Here is a 12,770-nt window from a genome sequence, read left to right on the forward strand (position 1 = left end):
CACTAAAACACTATTTCAGAAAGATATATACATCCCAATGCTCATTGCACCATTATTTACAATAGCCAAGATACAGAAGCCAAATAAGAGTCCATCAAATATTATGAAATAATAATGGAATATTACTCAGCCATTAAAAAAGAGGTCATGCCATTTGTGACAACATGGATGAATCAAGAGGGTATTTTGCTAAGTTAAATAAATCAGACAGAGAAAGACAACAACTGTATGATCTCATATGCGGAATCTAAAAAACAAAAACAGACTTCAGAGAACAAAAAGTTGGTTGGCAGAGGGGAGGAAAGTGGTTCAAATAGGTGAAGGGGGTTAAGAGGTAGAAACCTCCAGTTTTAAAATAAATGTCACACGGATGTAATATACAGCATAAAGGATATGGTCGATAATATTGTGATATAACTTTATAAGGTTACAGATGGTTACTAGTCTTATCATGGTGGTAATCATTTCATAATGTATGCAAATGTCAAATCACTATGTAATACACCTGAAACTAACATAATATTTTACATCAACTATATTTCAATTAGAAATATTTTTTTTTGCATTGAAAGATGACATTCTAAAGCCCAGTTTCTCAGAGAACATCAATTTACTGATTAACCATGTTTAGTTTATGGTATTTTTCTCTGTGACCTTATCAGACATCATCATGCAGACATTCACTAACTTTTGCTGTCACTGTTAAATTGTGAATTGACACCAAAATGGTCCCTTTTATTGCTAAAATTTATCATAAAATAACTGTATTACCAGAATATTCACGAAGTGATGCTGTCAGCAGTATGTTGTTTTGGCACAGTGGGAAAATAAAGTGTTCATGAAAAATAAAATAAAATAAGACTTGAAAATTGCTTCCAGGACTGTGTAAGTGATACAAAATGTAGAGACAGCTCAGCTTGAAGCTCTTTTAAGGCAGAACTACAACATATGTCATCTTAAATACTTACAGTTTTTTTTTTTTTTTTTTTTTTTTTTTTTTTTTTTTTTTTTTTTTTTTTTTGCTGTACGCGGGCCTCTCACTGCTGTGGCCTCTCCCGTTGCGGAGCACAGGCTCCGGACACACAGGCTCCGCGGCCATGGCTCGCGGGCCCAGCCGCTGCGCGGCATGTGGGATCTTCCGGGATAGGGGCACGAACCCGTGTCCCCTGCATCGGCAGGCGGACTCTCAACCACTGCGCCACCAGGGAAGCCCCAATACTTACAGTTTTAACTCCACTTAGTAGCTACTGTGGCTTCAGAAATGTAAGAAAAAATATCACACCATATTTTGAAATCAATTTTCTTTGAAATTTACAATCTTACCTTTCCTGCCTTTTTTCCCTCGGATTTCCGCTGATTTACGATAAAGTGGAGGCAAAGGAAGCAAAGGAAAACAAAACAAAACAAAAACAAAAACAAAAATCAGCTCCAATTTGTTATTGCAAATACTTTTTTTTAAAAAAACATGCCAAAGTTCCAAGTGCAATAATACACATTTTTGTTCTTCTAATGAAGTTATTTTCATCTGTTGCACTCTTCAGTGGTTTCAGGAAAGGGATATAACATTGTAAATCTCATACAGCAATATATAGAGCCATATAAAAATCTTCAATGGTCATCAAAAAGTGATTAAATCCTTAGCTCACATAGGCATTGGCCAAGAAAAGACATATTTCCGATTAGATATTCCCTTAGTTGTTTTCCATCCATTTTTAAATGGATGAATCTTTATCTCAAGCATGAACACATTTCTTAAAAAAAAAAACTAGTTTAATTGGAGATTCATGAATTAGGAGTAAACATAAATATCTATACAGTTTGGATACTCTCTCTAAATGTTAATTTTTGTGGGTCTTAAGAGCACCTTAATTCAATTCTGTTCAACTAAATAATTTTTGCAGCCATCCTGGTAAAGTCATTTTGTTCATTTTTATTTAAGACTTCTTTTTTCCCCTATTCAACCTCAGGAAATGGGGTAAATTGATTTTGAAAACTCCAGAAGCATTTAGGCCATTTGTCGCTTGGATTCATTCTCCTTTGTAGAGGATGAACACATCACATGATAAAAGGATCACATGTCTAACATTTCTAGCTAACGATGCTCCCAAAAGTCCTTTCTCCTCAAAATTTATCTCAGTTCCCTGTCATTGCTACAGTTGTGCAAAAGTTTCTCTGAGCATCAGAGAAAATTGGAGAGGAGATAGAGGTGAATTTGAAATAAGGTTATATACAAAGAGAGCTACAATAAATGTAGTAAGAGGATGAATACTGTTGTTTAGTGGTTTGATATGATTTCAGATCTATTTGTTCATGACAAAAATTGTTTTGATCTAAGAATACTTATTTTTATAAGTAAATTGTTTCGATAAAAGTATTGAAGTTGTTGTGTCAGGATGTCATCATCAACATCTGCAGTTGCTGACAAGCACTCAGTAGTAGCTCAACTGCTGAGGGGCACGTCCAGGGTCTTATCAATAAGAACATATGAAGAAGCAACTATGGCAAGGGGACATTAGAGTGTAAATACCCAGAGTGTGTGAGGACCATCTGAGAGTGTTCGGTCTGGGCAAGGTGACTCTTTCCTGATCTAAATAGCTCTCTGAAGACTTTGGGGTATGGGCTCCTGCCTAGGAAGGTGGATCTCTGCTCAGCAGTGGTGAAAACAATGAAGCAGCCCCAGGGAAGGAGATTATCATGCTTGCCAGCCTCGGTGCCTTCATTTCCTAACGATGTGCTCTACAACAAGAGACTTTCATCTTTGTGCTGGCAGCTGGACATCAGCTCTCAGTTGACTAAGCTCTCTCTCCCTAGAACCAGCTCATAGAAATGTTATGGAGTCATTTACTAAAACCTTGATCAGGCATGATGATAACCTCTTGCCTGAGTTGTCTTGCAACAGGAGGTCTCGATGAAGAATGTGGTGCTGCCACCAAATCTAACCAGGAGTATTCAGGAGAGGCCAAAGGAGGGAGGACATGCCAACCCATAGTATGTCTTGTAAAACTAACCTGGAAGAATTTGGGAGGGGCTAAAAGAAGGATGGAGGAGACGACATGTCCTGGCCACCTCCCAGAAACCCTCATGCTGGAATCCATCTTGGCTGAGAGATGTGAACGCCACCAGGGAGGACCCTGAGTCAGATCAAATATGGGCCAAGCAAGATGATTGTCCAGAGATAACCCAGAAACTAATCACATTACCATAAAACCTGAGACCGTAGGCCACATAGCAGAGCAGTTCTTCTGGGTTCCTTTACCCTGTTGCTCTCTGCCTGGGTGCCCATTTCCAATAAAGTATTTTGCTTTGTCAGTACATGTGTCTCCTTGGACAATTCATTTGCGAGTGTTAGACAAGAGCCCACTCTAGGCTCTGGAAGGGGTCCCTCTTCCTGCAACAGAAAGGTACACCACAACTAAATTTGGACTTTATTTCTTTCATTGTGCCCTTTGCCTGGAACAATAGTGTAATTAATCAATCATTGGTTTGGAGTATGTTATTTCTTTATTGGCTTATTAAGGGACATTATTTTGTATGCTATTGGCTTGTGAAATTATAATTCCCACAATAGACCTGTGTTAAATAAAATATTGGCAAAGATAATCTCAGTCTCTGAGCATAATTTGCCTTGAAACAAAACAAAGGCTCTGTATTTTGTTATCCAATGACTTATTCTCAGACCAAAAAGGGTATAGTTTTTTTTTGTCATTTTAATATAACTTGAGTTTCCAAAATTGACTTTTGAGGAAGGTATCAAGACATGGTCACAAATCTATCTAAGAAAATCAAAGTGTGTTTTTTTCTTTCCATTTTGGGTAGTTATTTTTAACCTAAGATATTCTTATTGTCCTTATGTGTTGATCAAATTCAGCCATCAGTGGCTCAGTGTTAGAATTCTATTGGTCTGTGAAGGCATAGCCTGAGGATAATGCTTTGAATAATCTCTTTCAAGAAAGTGTCCTTGGATTTTAATGTCTTTAAACAATTGGTATTTACATCTCTCTTTATTATGAATAATTCTTAAATAACAGGTTAAAAATTTTAACTTTCCAACAGAAATAATATCATGGACAAAAAACCCTCAACATTTTAACCATATTTAAGAATATAATATTAAAAAATCTTTCTTTATTTTATAGAACCACAATAGATCTTTTATAGAACCACAATAGATCTTTTTATATTCCCTCCATTGGAATTTACTGTCAAGAAAACATTAGATTTTAGTTAGATGTTTTACCACTTATTACTGAGCAATGCAGAATCCTTAGCAAGACAAGTGAAGATGTGAAAATATTAATTATATCTATCTTGGTAAATTAGTGAATTATTGAAAAAGTAATGACTTAATATTTAAGGCTAGTCAACATATTGAGAGCACCTCTTTATCAATGCAGTGAAAAAAGACAACTCCAGAATATGTGTTTATTTCCCTAAATTATATATTTTAATTAAGAGCATTGCCTATGCTGTGCTCCTTTTGCCCTTGTTTGAGAATTTCCATTGAGAAAGTTTAAAATAGGTCAAGTGGGAAATATTAAAATGATAGTCTTTGCATTTTCCACACCACACAGAAAGAACACAATCTGTCACCATAAGTGGGCCCTATCTCATGACAACTAGACAAGCATTAGAATTAAAAGAAAGCACAGAAATATATTGGCAGGCATGTGAGTAGGTTGGCAAATTGATACCAGATTTGATGATAGAAACATTTAAAAAAAATCAATTCTGGAAGGGGAAAAACATGCTGAAAAGCAATTTCTATTTTAATGGAGACATGGATTTTTATCCCCTTATTTTAAAAATGACCCCCAAGAGGACTAAATTATATCAACTAAATCACTCTCCAAACTAAATTATATATAGTAAGGTAGGGAGAAAAGTTCACCAGTCTGAATGTTATGGGCTCAGAATTTTCTATAGTATACATTAGTTATGTAGTTTTCATATGTTCTTATTAACCTCTAGGAGTGAATAAATTCTAACTCTTACTGCCAATAAATGAACATTTCTCCTATTATATCTAATTTTCTAGATTGATAGAGCTGATTGACTCTAATGAAAAAGAGGGCCAAGATATAGCATACAAGAGAAGTAAAGTGTGTTAATATCAAGGGGATGATCCAACTAGGAGAGCACCCTCAAATTTTAGTCAGCTCTCTTCTGTATCATACAGCATTAGCACAGTAGAGTATGGTGGCAGATAAGTCCCCACAGTGAAGAGTTATTCAAGTATACACTGAGGCTGTAGCTGTATTGGTATAATTGGAAGAAATAAGATCAAATGATTTTGGTATTCCTCAATATCTATGTGCTTTTGTGTTTCAGCTTTGTTTGTTTTTGGCCTGGGCATTCAGAATGAACACAACAAGGACAAAGGGTGGGGTCAACAGAAGAAGAGGTCTCTAACCCAAAAGAATATTGCCTCTGTGCAGTCTCTGAAAAATCCTAACTCCTTCTTTTACCCATCTCCAAGTTTACTACTTCTCTTTTCCTTTTCTGACTTGTGTACAGTACAGCTGTTACCATCATTCTGCCTTCATGTATTGCTGCTGCTTACAGAGCAGCTGTCCTCTTGAACACAACCATTAGGAATTTCTGATCACTAAGACTAATGACAGAGTAAAGGGAACAAGACTAGAGTCAGAAGTTAAGGCAGCCACATCTCTAAACAAAGGTAACAGAAAGAGGAAGAAACTTATTAGAGGACAAAGACACCAGAGGTTATCCTAACTCACTACTCTGCCTGCTGATTAGGAAAGAAATAGAACAGAATGTGTACAGGAGACAATGCACTTGATAAGCACAGATCTATTTTAAAAGCTGATTACGATAATCACTCAATAAAGCATCAACCATCACTAAATTTCTTTTTTTAATTGAAGTATAGTTGATTTACAATGTTATTTTCTGGAAAACAGCAAAGTGATTCAGTCATACATACACATATATATATATATATTTTTTTTTTTTTCAGATTATTTTGCCTTACAGGTTACTATAAAATATTGAGTATAATTTCCTGTGCTATACAGTAGGTCCTTGTAGTTTATCTATTTTATATGTAGTAATGTGTATATGTTAATCCCAAACTCCTAATTTGTCCCCCCCACCTTTCTCCTTTGGTAACCATGTTTGCTTTCTATGTCTGTGGGCCTATTTCTGTTTTGTATGTAAGTTCATTTGTATCATTTATTTTTTAGATTCTACATATAAGCAATATCATATGATATTTGTCTTTCTCTGTCTGGCTTACTTTACTTAGTATGCTAATCTCTAGGTCCATTCAACCATCACTAAATTTTTGTCAGCTGGATCAGATGTGATAGCAACTTGAGATGTCCAGTAGTGGTCAAGATTTAACAAAAAGCACTTTCAGTGACACCAGCAGTGTTGTGGAGGTACCTTTTCTGAATGGCATGGTCAAATGAAAGTAGTTATGACTGTGTACACAGAGCAGATCCCGAATAAATATTTGTCTAACAGATGGAATAAAACTGGGGAAGAAGGTTTTTTATCACTGTGTGTGCATGTGTGTTAATAAAAAAATAAAAGCCTATGGAGTCAGGTTTCTAATACTATACCATGTGGAATATCCAACCCCTCCCCCTAATATATGCTTTAAATATATCAGAACTTGAAGTGTAATTTTTACTTGGCTTAAATCTCCATATCGCAGCCTAGTTTATTTTTTTAGTAGGCTGGTACATGTGACATTGTATTTCAGAACTTTATTCAGTTAGCAACTTAGAGTGTTGTTGGCTATAAAGGAAAGATACTGGTGAATCTAATAATAGTAAGCCTAAATGTCCTTCTCAACATGTTTGTTTACTATCTATTTCCTTTCTAAAATGTAAATCACCATTTCAAAAGAACACATTTAAGGGAATGTATCTATGGATTTTTATTGTCTTATTCTCTTTTTTCTAAATTTGAGACTGGTATAAAAATTGTATACATAGTTTAAATACATCAGTAAAGAGAATATGAAATTTGAAATCAGAAGATTCAGGTTTCAGTCCTGGGTTCACAAGTAGCTATGTGAACTTATTCAAGCAAAACTTTAGAAGGCTATGTCTTCCTCCTACACTGAATCCAAGGCATTAGCTACATTTAATGATGATGAAGGTGATGATTGTGACAATAACAGGAATACTGTTACTACAACTATCACTGCCACTACTATCATCACCTTTCATTTATTGAGTATGAAGCATTTTAGTAAATGCTTTACAAACATCTCACTTAATTGTTATAGTGACACTTTGATGTGAGAAAATTATCATTTCCATTTTACAAAGAGGAAAATGTGGATCAAAGAGATGAAGAAATTTACTTAATCACTCTACTTGTAAGGTGTAGAGCTGAGGTTTCAATCCAGATCTTCTGGATTCTAAAGTTCTAGAATGTAAGCTCCATAGCAGCAGGCATTTTGTCATTTTGGAGTTTGGAATTCTGCTATAGTCTCAATGCCTAAAAAAGTGCCTGGTACTAAGGAGACCTACAATAAATATTTATAGACTGAATCAAATAACAAGATATTCCTCTATTATTTAATTACATAGATAATTAGAGCTAGATTGTAATAATTGATTATGAATCTTACTGAAAAGCACAAATTTTGGAGCTATATTGAATGGATTCAACTCTTGTCTCTAACGCTTATTACCTATGTGACCCCAGGCATGTTTCTTCTTGTCATTTTGCCTTAGTTTCATCATCTGTAGAATAGAGAAATATGAGTTCCTACTCCAGAGTATTTGTTACAAGGGTTAAATCAGTAAACTAGGGACATCAAACAGTAGTTGGCACTTTGAATAGTGTATATATGTTAGCTCTTATTACTGGTGTTTTATGTTAACATCTTTATTGATATACCTTACATACCATAGAATTAATCCATTTAAAGTATAAATTCAATGTTTTTTGTATATTCACAGGTGTCTGTAATCATCACCATATTCAATTTTATAACACTTTCATCACCTCAAAAATAAACCCTAAAACACAACATTGTAAATCAACTATACCCCAATAATTTTTTTTAAACACATAAAACAAAACAACAAAAAAGAAACCCCATACTCTTTAACTATCACCCCCTAACCTCTCACTTCTCCCAAGCTTCAGACAACCACTAACCTACTTTCTGTTTTTTTTTTTATTGTATATTTCTCTGTTCTGGACTTATGAATAAAATCATATAATATGTGGTCTTTAGTGGCTGGCTTCTTTCACTTATAATAATGTTTTCAAGGTTCAACCATGTTGCATCATCTTTCAGTAAGTCATTCCTTTTTTATGTCCAAATAATATTTCATTGTATAGATATACCACATTTTGTTTAAACATTCATCAGTTGATGGGGATTTGGGTTATTTACACCTTTTGGGTGTTATGAATAATGCTAATATAAACATCATACAGAAGTTTTTGCATGGACATGTGTTTTCTTTTCTCTTGGGTATATACCTATGAGTGGAATGGCTGGGTCATAGGGTGACATTATGTTAAACCTTCTGAGGAAATGCCAGACTGTTTTCCAAAGCAGCTGCACAATTTTACACTCCCATCAGTAGTGGTCAAGGGTTCCAATTTCTCCACATCCTTGCCACCAAGGTAATTTATTTTTAACTTTAGAATTAAAGACTGTCTAAATATTAGAATTAAATATTAGAATACTTAGAATTAAATTCCTATCTAAATATTTTTAAACTGTACACTGCCATCCAAAATTATTTTAATTAGATCAATAAAACTATGTAGCATGAACTATTCTACTATGTGAGCTTAATGTGCTATTCCCTGTTACTAAGATACCATTGAACAGATTGCCAAACCCATCCATTGAGAGGGTTGAAAAGTTATCTATTTCTTGATATGAATTTACATATAATTTGAAATATATTAAGGAAATCCCCTCTGCTAAAGTGAATGAAACTTTTAAAAATGTTTGTCAAATTATTTATTCAAGTCCACCTACCTTATGTTATATCACTGTTAAAAGTCTGATAAAACTGTTGGAAGAACACATAGGATATCATGGGACAATGACATTGCATTTGCTGAATATGGGGGAAATGGATTGAGAGTACCGATTAAATCCAGTTGAAATGATTTTTTCATGGGTGCTGAATCTTGGATTTGGAACATGCAGAGATTATATAGAGTACCAGAATGAGAGTCAAACTAAGGGGGGAAAAATAATGTTTTATTCAAGATTGATACTAGAATTGATCTAACAAAGCTAAACAAGAGTAAAATATTCTCAGAGTGACATAGAAGCGGAATATTATGGATGATACCAAATTCACAGTTTCTTATGAGAAAGCAGGGTTAAGTCAGAATACTATTACACTTGTTCTCACATAATCTTTCTGGTTTATTCAAAACCCTACTCTTGCCCTGAAACATTCTTATACTGTGACAATAACAAAAACAATGTGACAGACACGTCTGCTTTCTTAAAATATTGCATGTCAGTCAAAACAGTGTTTCATTTTTTTTTTTTTTTTTTTGTGGTATGTGGGCCTCTCACTGTTGTGGCCTCTCCCGTTGCGGAGCACAGGCTCCGGACGCGCAGGCTCAGCGGCCATGGCTCACGGGCCCAGCTGCTCCGCGGCATGTGGGATCTTCCTGGACCGGGGCACGAACCCATGTCCCCTGCATCGGCAGGCGGACTCTCAACCACTGCGCCACCAGGGAAGCCCCAGTGTTTCATTTTTAATTGTTTGAATTTGCATAAAGATACCTCTGTTTGCTGCTAAAGACATATGCAATTGTCTCCAATATCACTTTAAATTACAGATCATCTTAACGTGTCATTCTTGTGAAATGCAAAACTGAGATTGTTGCATTGCATCTATTGAAGGTTGTAGATGTTTACAAAATGAACATCAAATAATAAAGTGATTATGAGAATAAACATCAGAATACAAATGATCTTTCTTATTTGCTAAAAGGAAATCATTGTTTTAATGTGAGTAGCTACCAGACTGCTTAATTCTTTGAATGCCTGGGTTTTATATTATATGAAAGCATGACTAACTAGATCTATGATAAGAAATAAAAATTTAAAAGTGACCTATGTGCCTGCCTTTATATCAAACTCTGAGATAACAAAAGGGTATTTTAAAACAGTATCATTAGTTCATTAGCATCAATTCAAGTGAACGTTAAATTCTCATATAGTGGTCTCACATAGGTACTAGTTAAGCATATGACTTCCTGATTGTGACTTGAAACTAAGATATAGTTGCATTCATTTTAATGTATCCTTCAGCTTTAGTTTTAATCTAATATTACCTAGCTTACAGCAGACTAAGTTATTATAATTGTCTGATATCCATTATCATTTCTTGCTTATTTCCTAGGTGGGAAAAATATTCTCTTCTGGGATCATCATATAGTTTTCTTGAGCTCTTAGCTGATTACTGGTATATTCTCCCCTATTTCAAACTCCTTTAGCAATTCCATACTGAATTTCCACTTTTAGTGCATTTTCTGCAGAATTTTCAACTTTATTTCAAATCATCTGAAAAAACTGAAACTCAAAGCCCTTCATTTTTTTCCCCAGTTGAATTCATTGTTTTTAGGTTTGTGAGATTTCATTAAGCTTGTCTTAATACTATCAACTCAAATGAAGCATAATAGCTTTAGTGGATAGAATAGTGTCCTCCAACAATTCATGTCCACTCCAAACTCAAAATTTGATCTTATTTGTAAAAAGGGTCTTTGTAGAGGTTAGTTAGTTAAGGATCTTGAGATGAAATCATCCTGGATTTAGGGATGTCCTAAATCCAAAGACTGGTGTCCTTGTAAGAAGAGGACACACAGAGAGAGAAAGAAAGCGGCCAAGTGATGGTGGGGCAGAGACTAGAGGGATGCAGCTACAAGCTAATGAATGCCAAATATTGCCAGGTGCCCACAGAAGCTGGAAGAAACAAGCAAGGATTCTTCCCTAGGGCTTTCAGAGGCACTGAGGACACCTTGATTTCAGAATTGTAGCCTGCAGAATTGTGGGAGAGTAAATTTCTGTTGTTTTAACCAAATATTTTGGTAATTTGTTATGGCAGTCCTAGTTAAAAATACAATTAGCAAAGGGGATATACTCCCATTTCAGGAAAACAATACACTAGGATAGAAAATAGGTTGTTCTGTTTTATGATTATCAAACCAAAAATGCATTGAAAGATTACTGAACACAAATCACTATATTTCATATAATACGTAAGTTTTTGGAGGACTGGGATGATTATAAGTAAGCATATGGTATAAGAGAAATAGAATATACAGTTTTGAATAATGTGACATAGGTTCCAGTTCCAGATCACTCACTCATTTGTGAAACATTTAGCAGAAGCCTACTTGGTATTATGTACAAATTTTCTAAATTATAGAAAAATGAATGGGATAAGGCCCTTGTGCAAAAGGATCTCACAGTTTAATAGGGAAGCCAGAGGTAGAAATAGATAATTACAGTATTACATTTTAAGTGTAATAATGGGCAGATGAATAAAATACTATCATACCACAAGGGAGCAAAGAGCTGTGTGACCCTGAGCAAGTCCTTTGAGCTCTCTGAATCTGTTTATTGATATGTAAAATGGAGATAAAAATAACAATTCATAGCCCTCCTACCCTTTAGAGATTATTTTGAAGGTCAAATAAAATCCTCTTCTTCCCATCTCTCTTTTCTTCTTTCTTTTTCTCTCCCAACTATTTTGGACATCTACTTTTTTTTTTTTTTTCCGTATGTGAGCCTCTCACTGCTGTGGCCTCTCCCGCTGTGGAGCACAGGCTCCGGACGCACAGGCTCAGTGGCCATGGCTCACGGACGGGCCCAGCCAGTCCGCGGGATGTGGGATCCTCCTGGACTGGGGCATGAACCCGCGTCCCCTGCATCGGCAGGTGGACTCTCAACCCCTGCACCACCAGGGAAGCCTGGACATCTACTATTTTTAAGAGTCCTATGAATCAGACTTTCTCTTAGTTATTTAATATACATTATCTGAATTAATCCTTAGAATAGTTCATCATATAAATACAATTATGCTAATGTTACATGTGTGGAAACTGAGGTACAGAGATTTATACTATGTGCCAAGATTGCATGAATCAGGAAGGAAATATTCTTTGCACCCAAGCCAGTTGTATGTCTTAGGTAAAGATGCATCAAAAATAAATATTATACTACTAGAAGTTAATGTTCTATATGCCACAATATCTAGCAATAAATAGATGATGAATAATGTTTCAAATATGTATGAATAATTCCAAATAAGTATTATATATCCCTTATAGTGCTTTATTTCCTAACTAATGATTTTCTATACTAGAGAAAGTGCATTCAGATGTGCTTCTATAAAGTAGTCATTTGCATTGATTTTAACGTTAGGCAGTTACATTTGTATTTACCTACTGGATTTCTCTGAGTTAATTTTCCCTCAAAATTACCGTTACAGGGCTTCCCTGGTGGCGCAGTGGTTGAGAGTCCACCTGCCGATGCAGGGGACACGGGTTCGTGTACCGGTCCGGGAAGATCCCACACGCCGTGGAGCAGCTGGGCCCGTGAACCATGGCCGCTGAGCCTGCGCATCCGGAGCCTGTGCTCCGCAACGGGAGAGGCCACAGACAACAGTGAGAGGCCCGCGTACCGTAGGAAAAAAAATTACCGTTACATTTATGTTAACACTTAGAATATTCAATGTTTTTACATATGCAAGTAACATGGCCAGCTGCATAATCTGAAGCCTCTAGTATTAGTTTAT

The 12,770-nt window shown here is 35.6% G+C and overlaps 1 protein-coding gene across 8 annotated transcripts in view; it reads right to left on the minus strand.

The window, feature by feature from the left end:
* PCDH11X (protocadherin 11 X-linked) overlaps positions 1 to 12,770 on the minus strand; it is a gene marked incomplete at both ends in the record, with an annotated part of 701,896 nt that overhangs the window by 337,764 nt on the left and 351,362 nt on the right. For 3 of the 8 annotated variants that reach the window (XM_081222282.1, XM_081222277.1, XM_081222280.1), the window contains one exon: positions 1,324 to 1,353. The exons of 4 other annotated variants lie outside the window; for them this stretch is intronic. In XM_081222282.1, coding sequence (XP_081078408.1) covers positions 1,324 to 1,353 — 30 coding nt within the window. Of the gene's footprint in view, positions 1 to 1,323; positions 1,369 to 12,770 lie in introns of all 8 variants that reach the window. One more of the 8 variants, XM_081222279.1, reaches the window with a different exon arrangement.

Source organism: Mesoplodon bidens (assembly GCF_964165515.1).
Source record: "Mesoplodon bidens genome assembly, chromosome: X".
In the NCBI taxonomy this organism is placed as follows: domain Eukaryota; kingdom Metazoa; phylum Chordata; class Mammalia; order Artiodactyla; family Ziphiidae; genus Mesoplodon; species Mesoplodon bidens.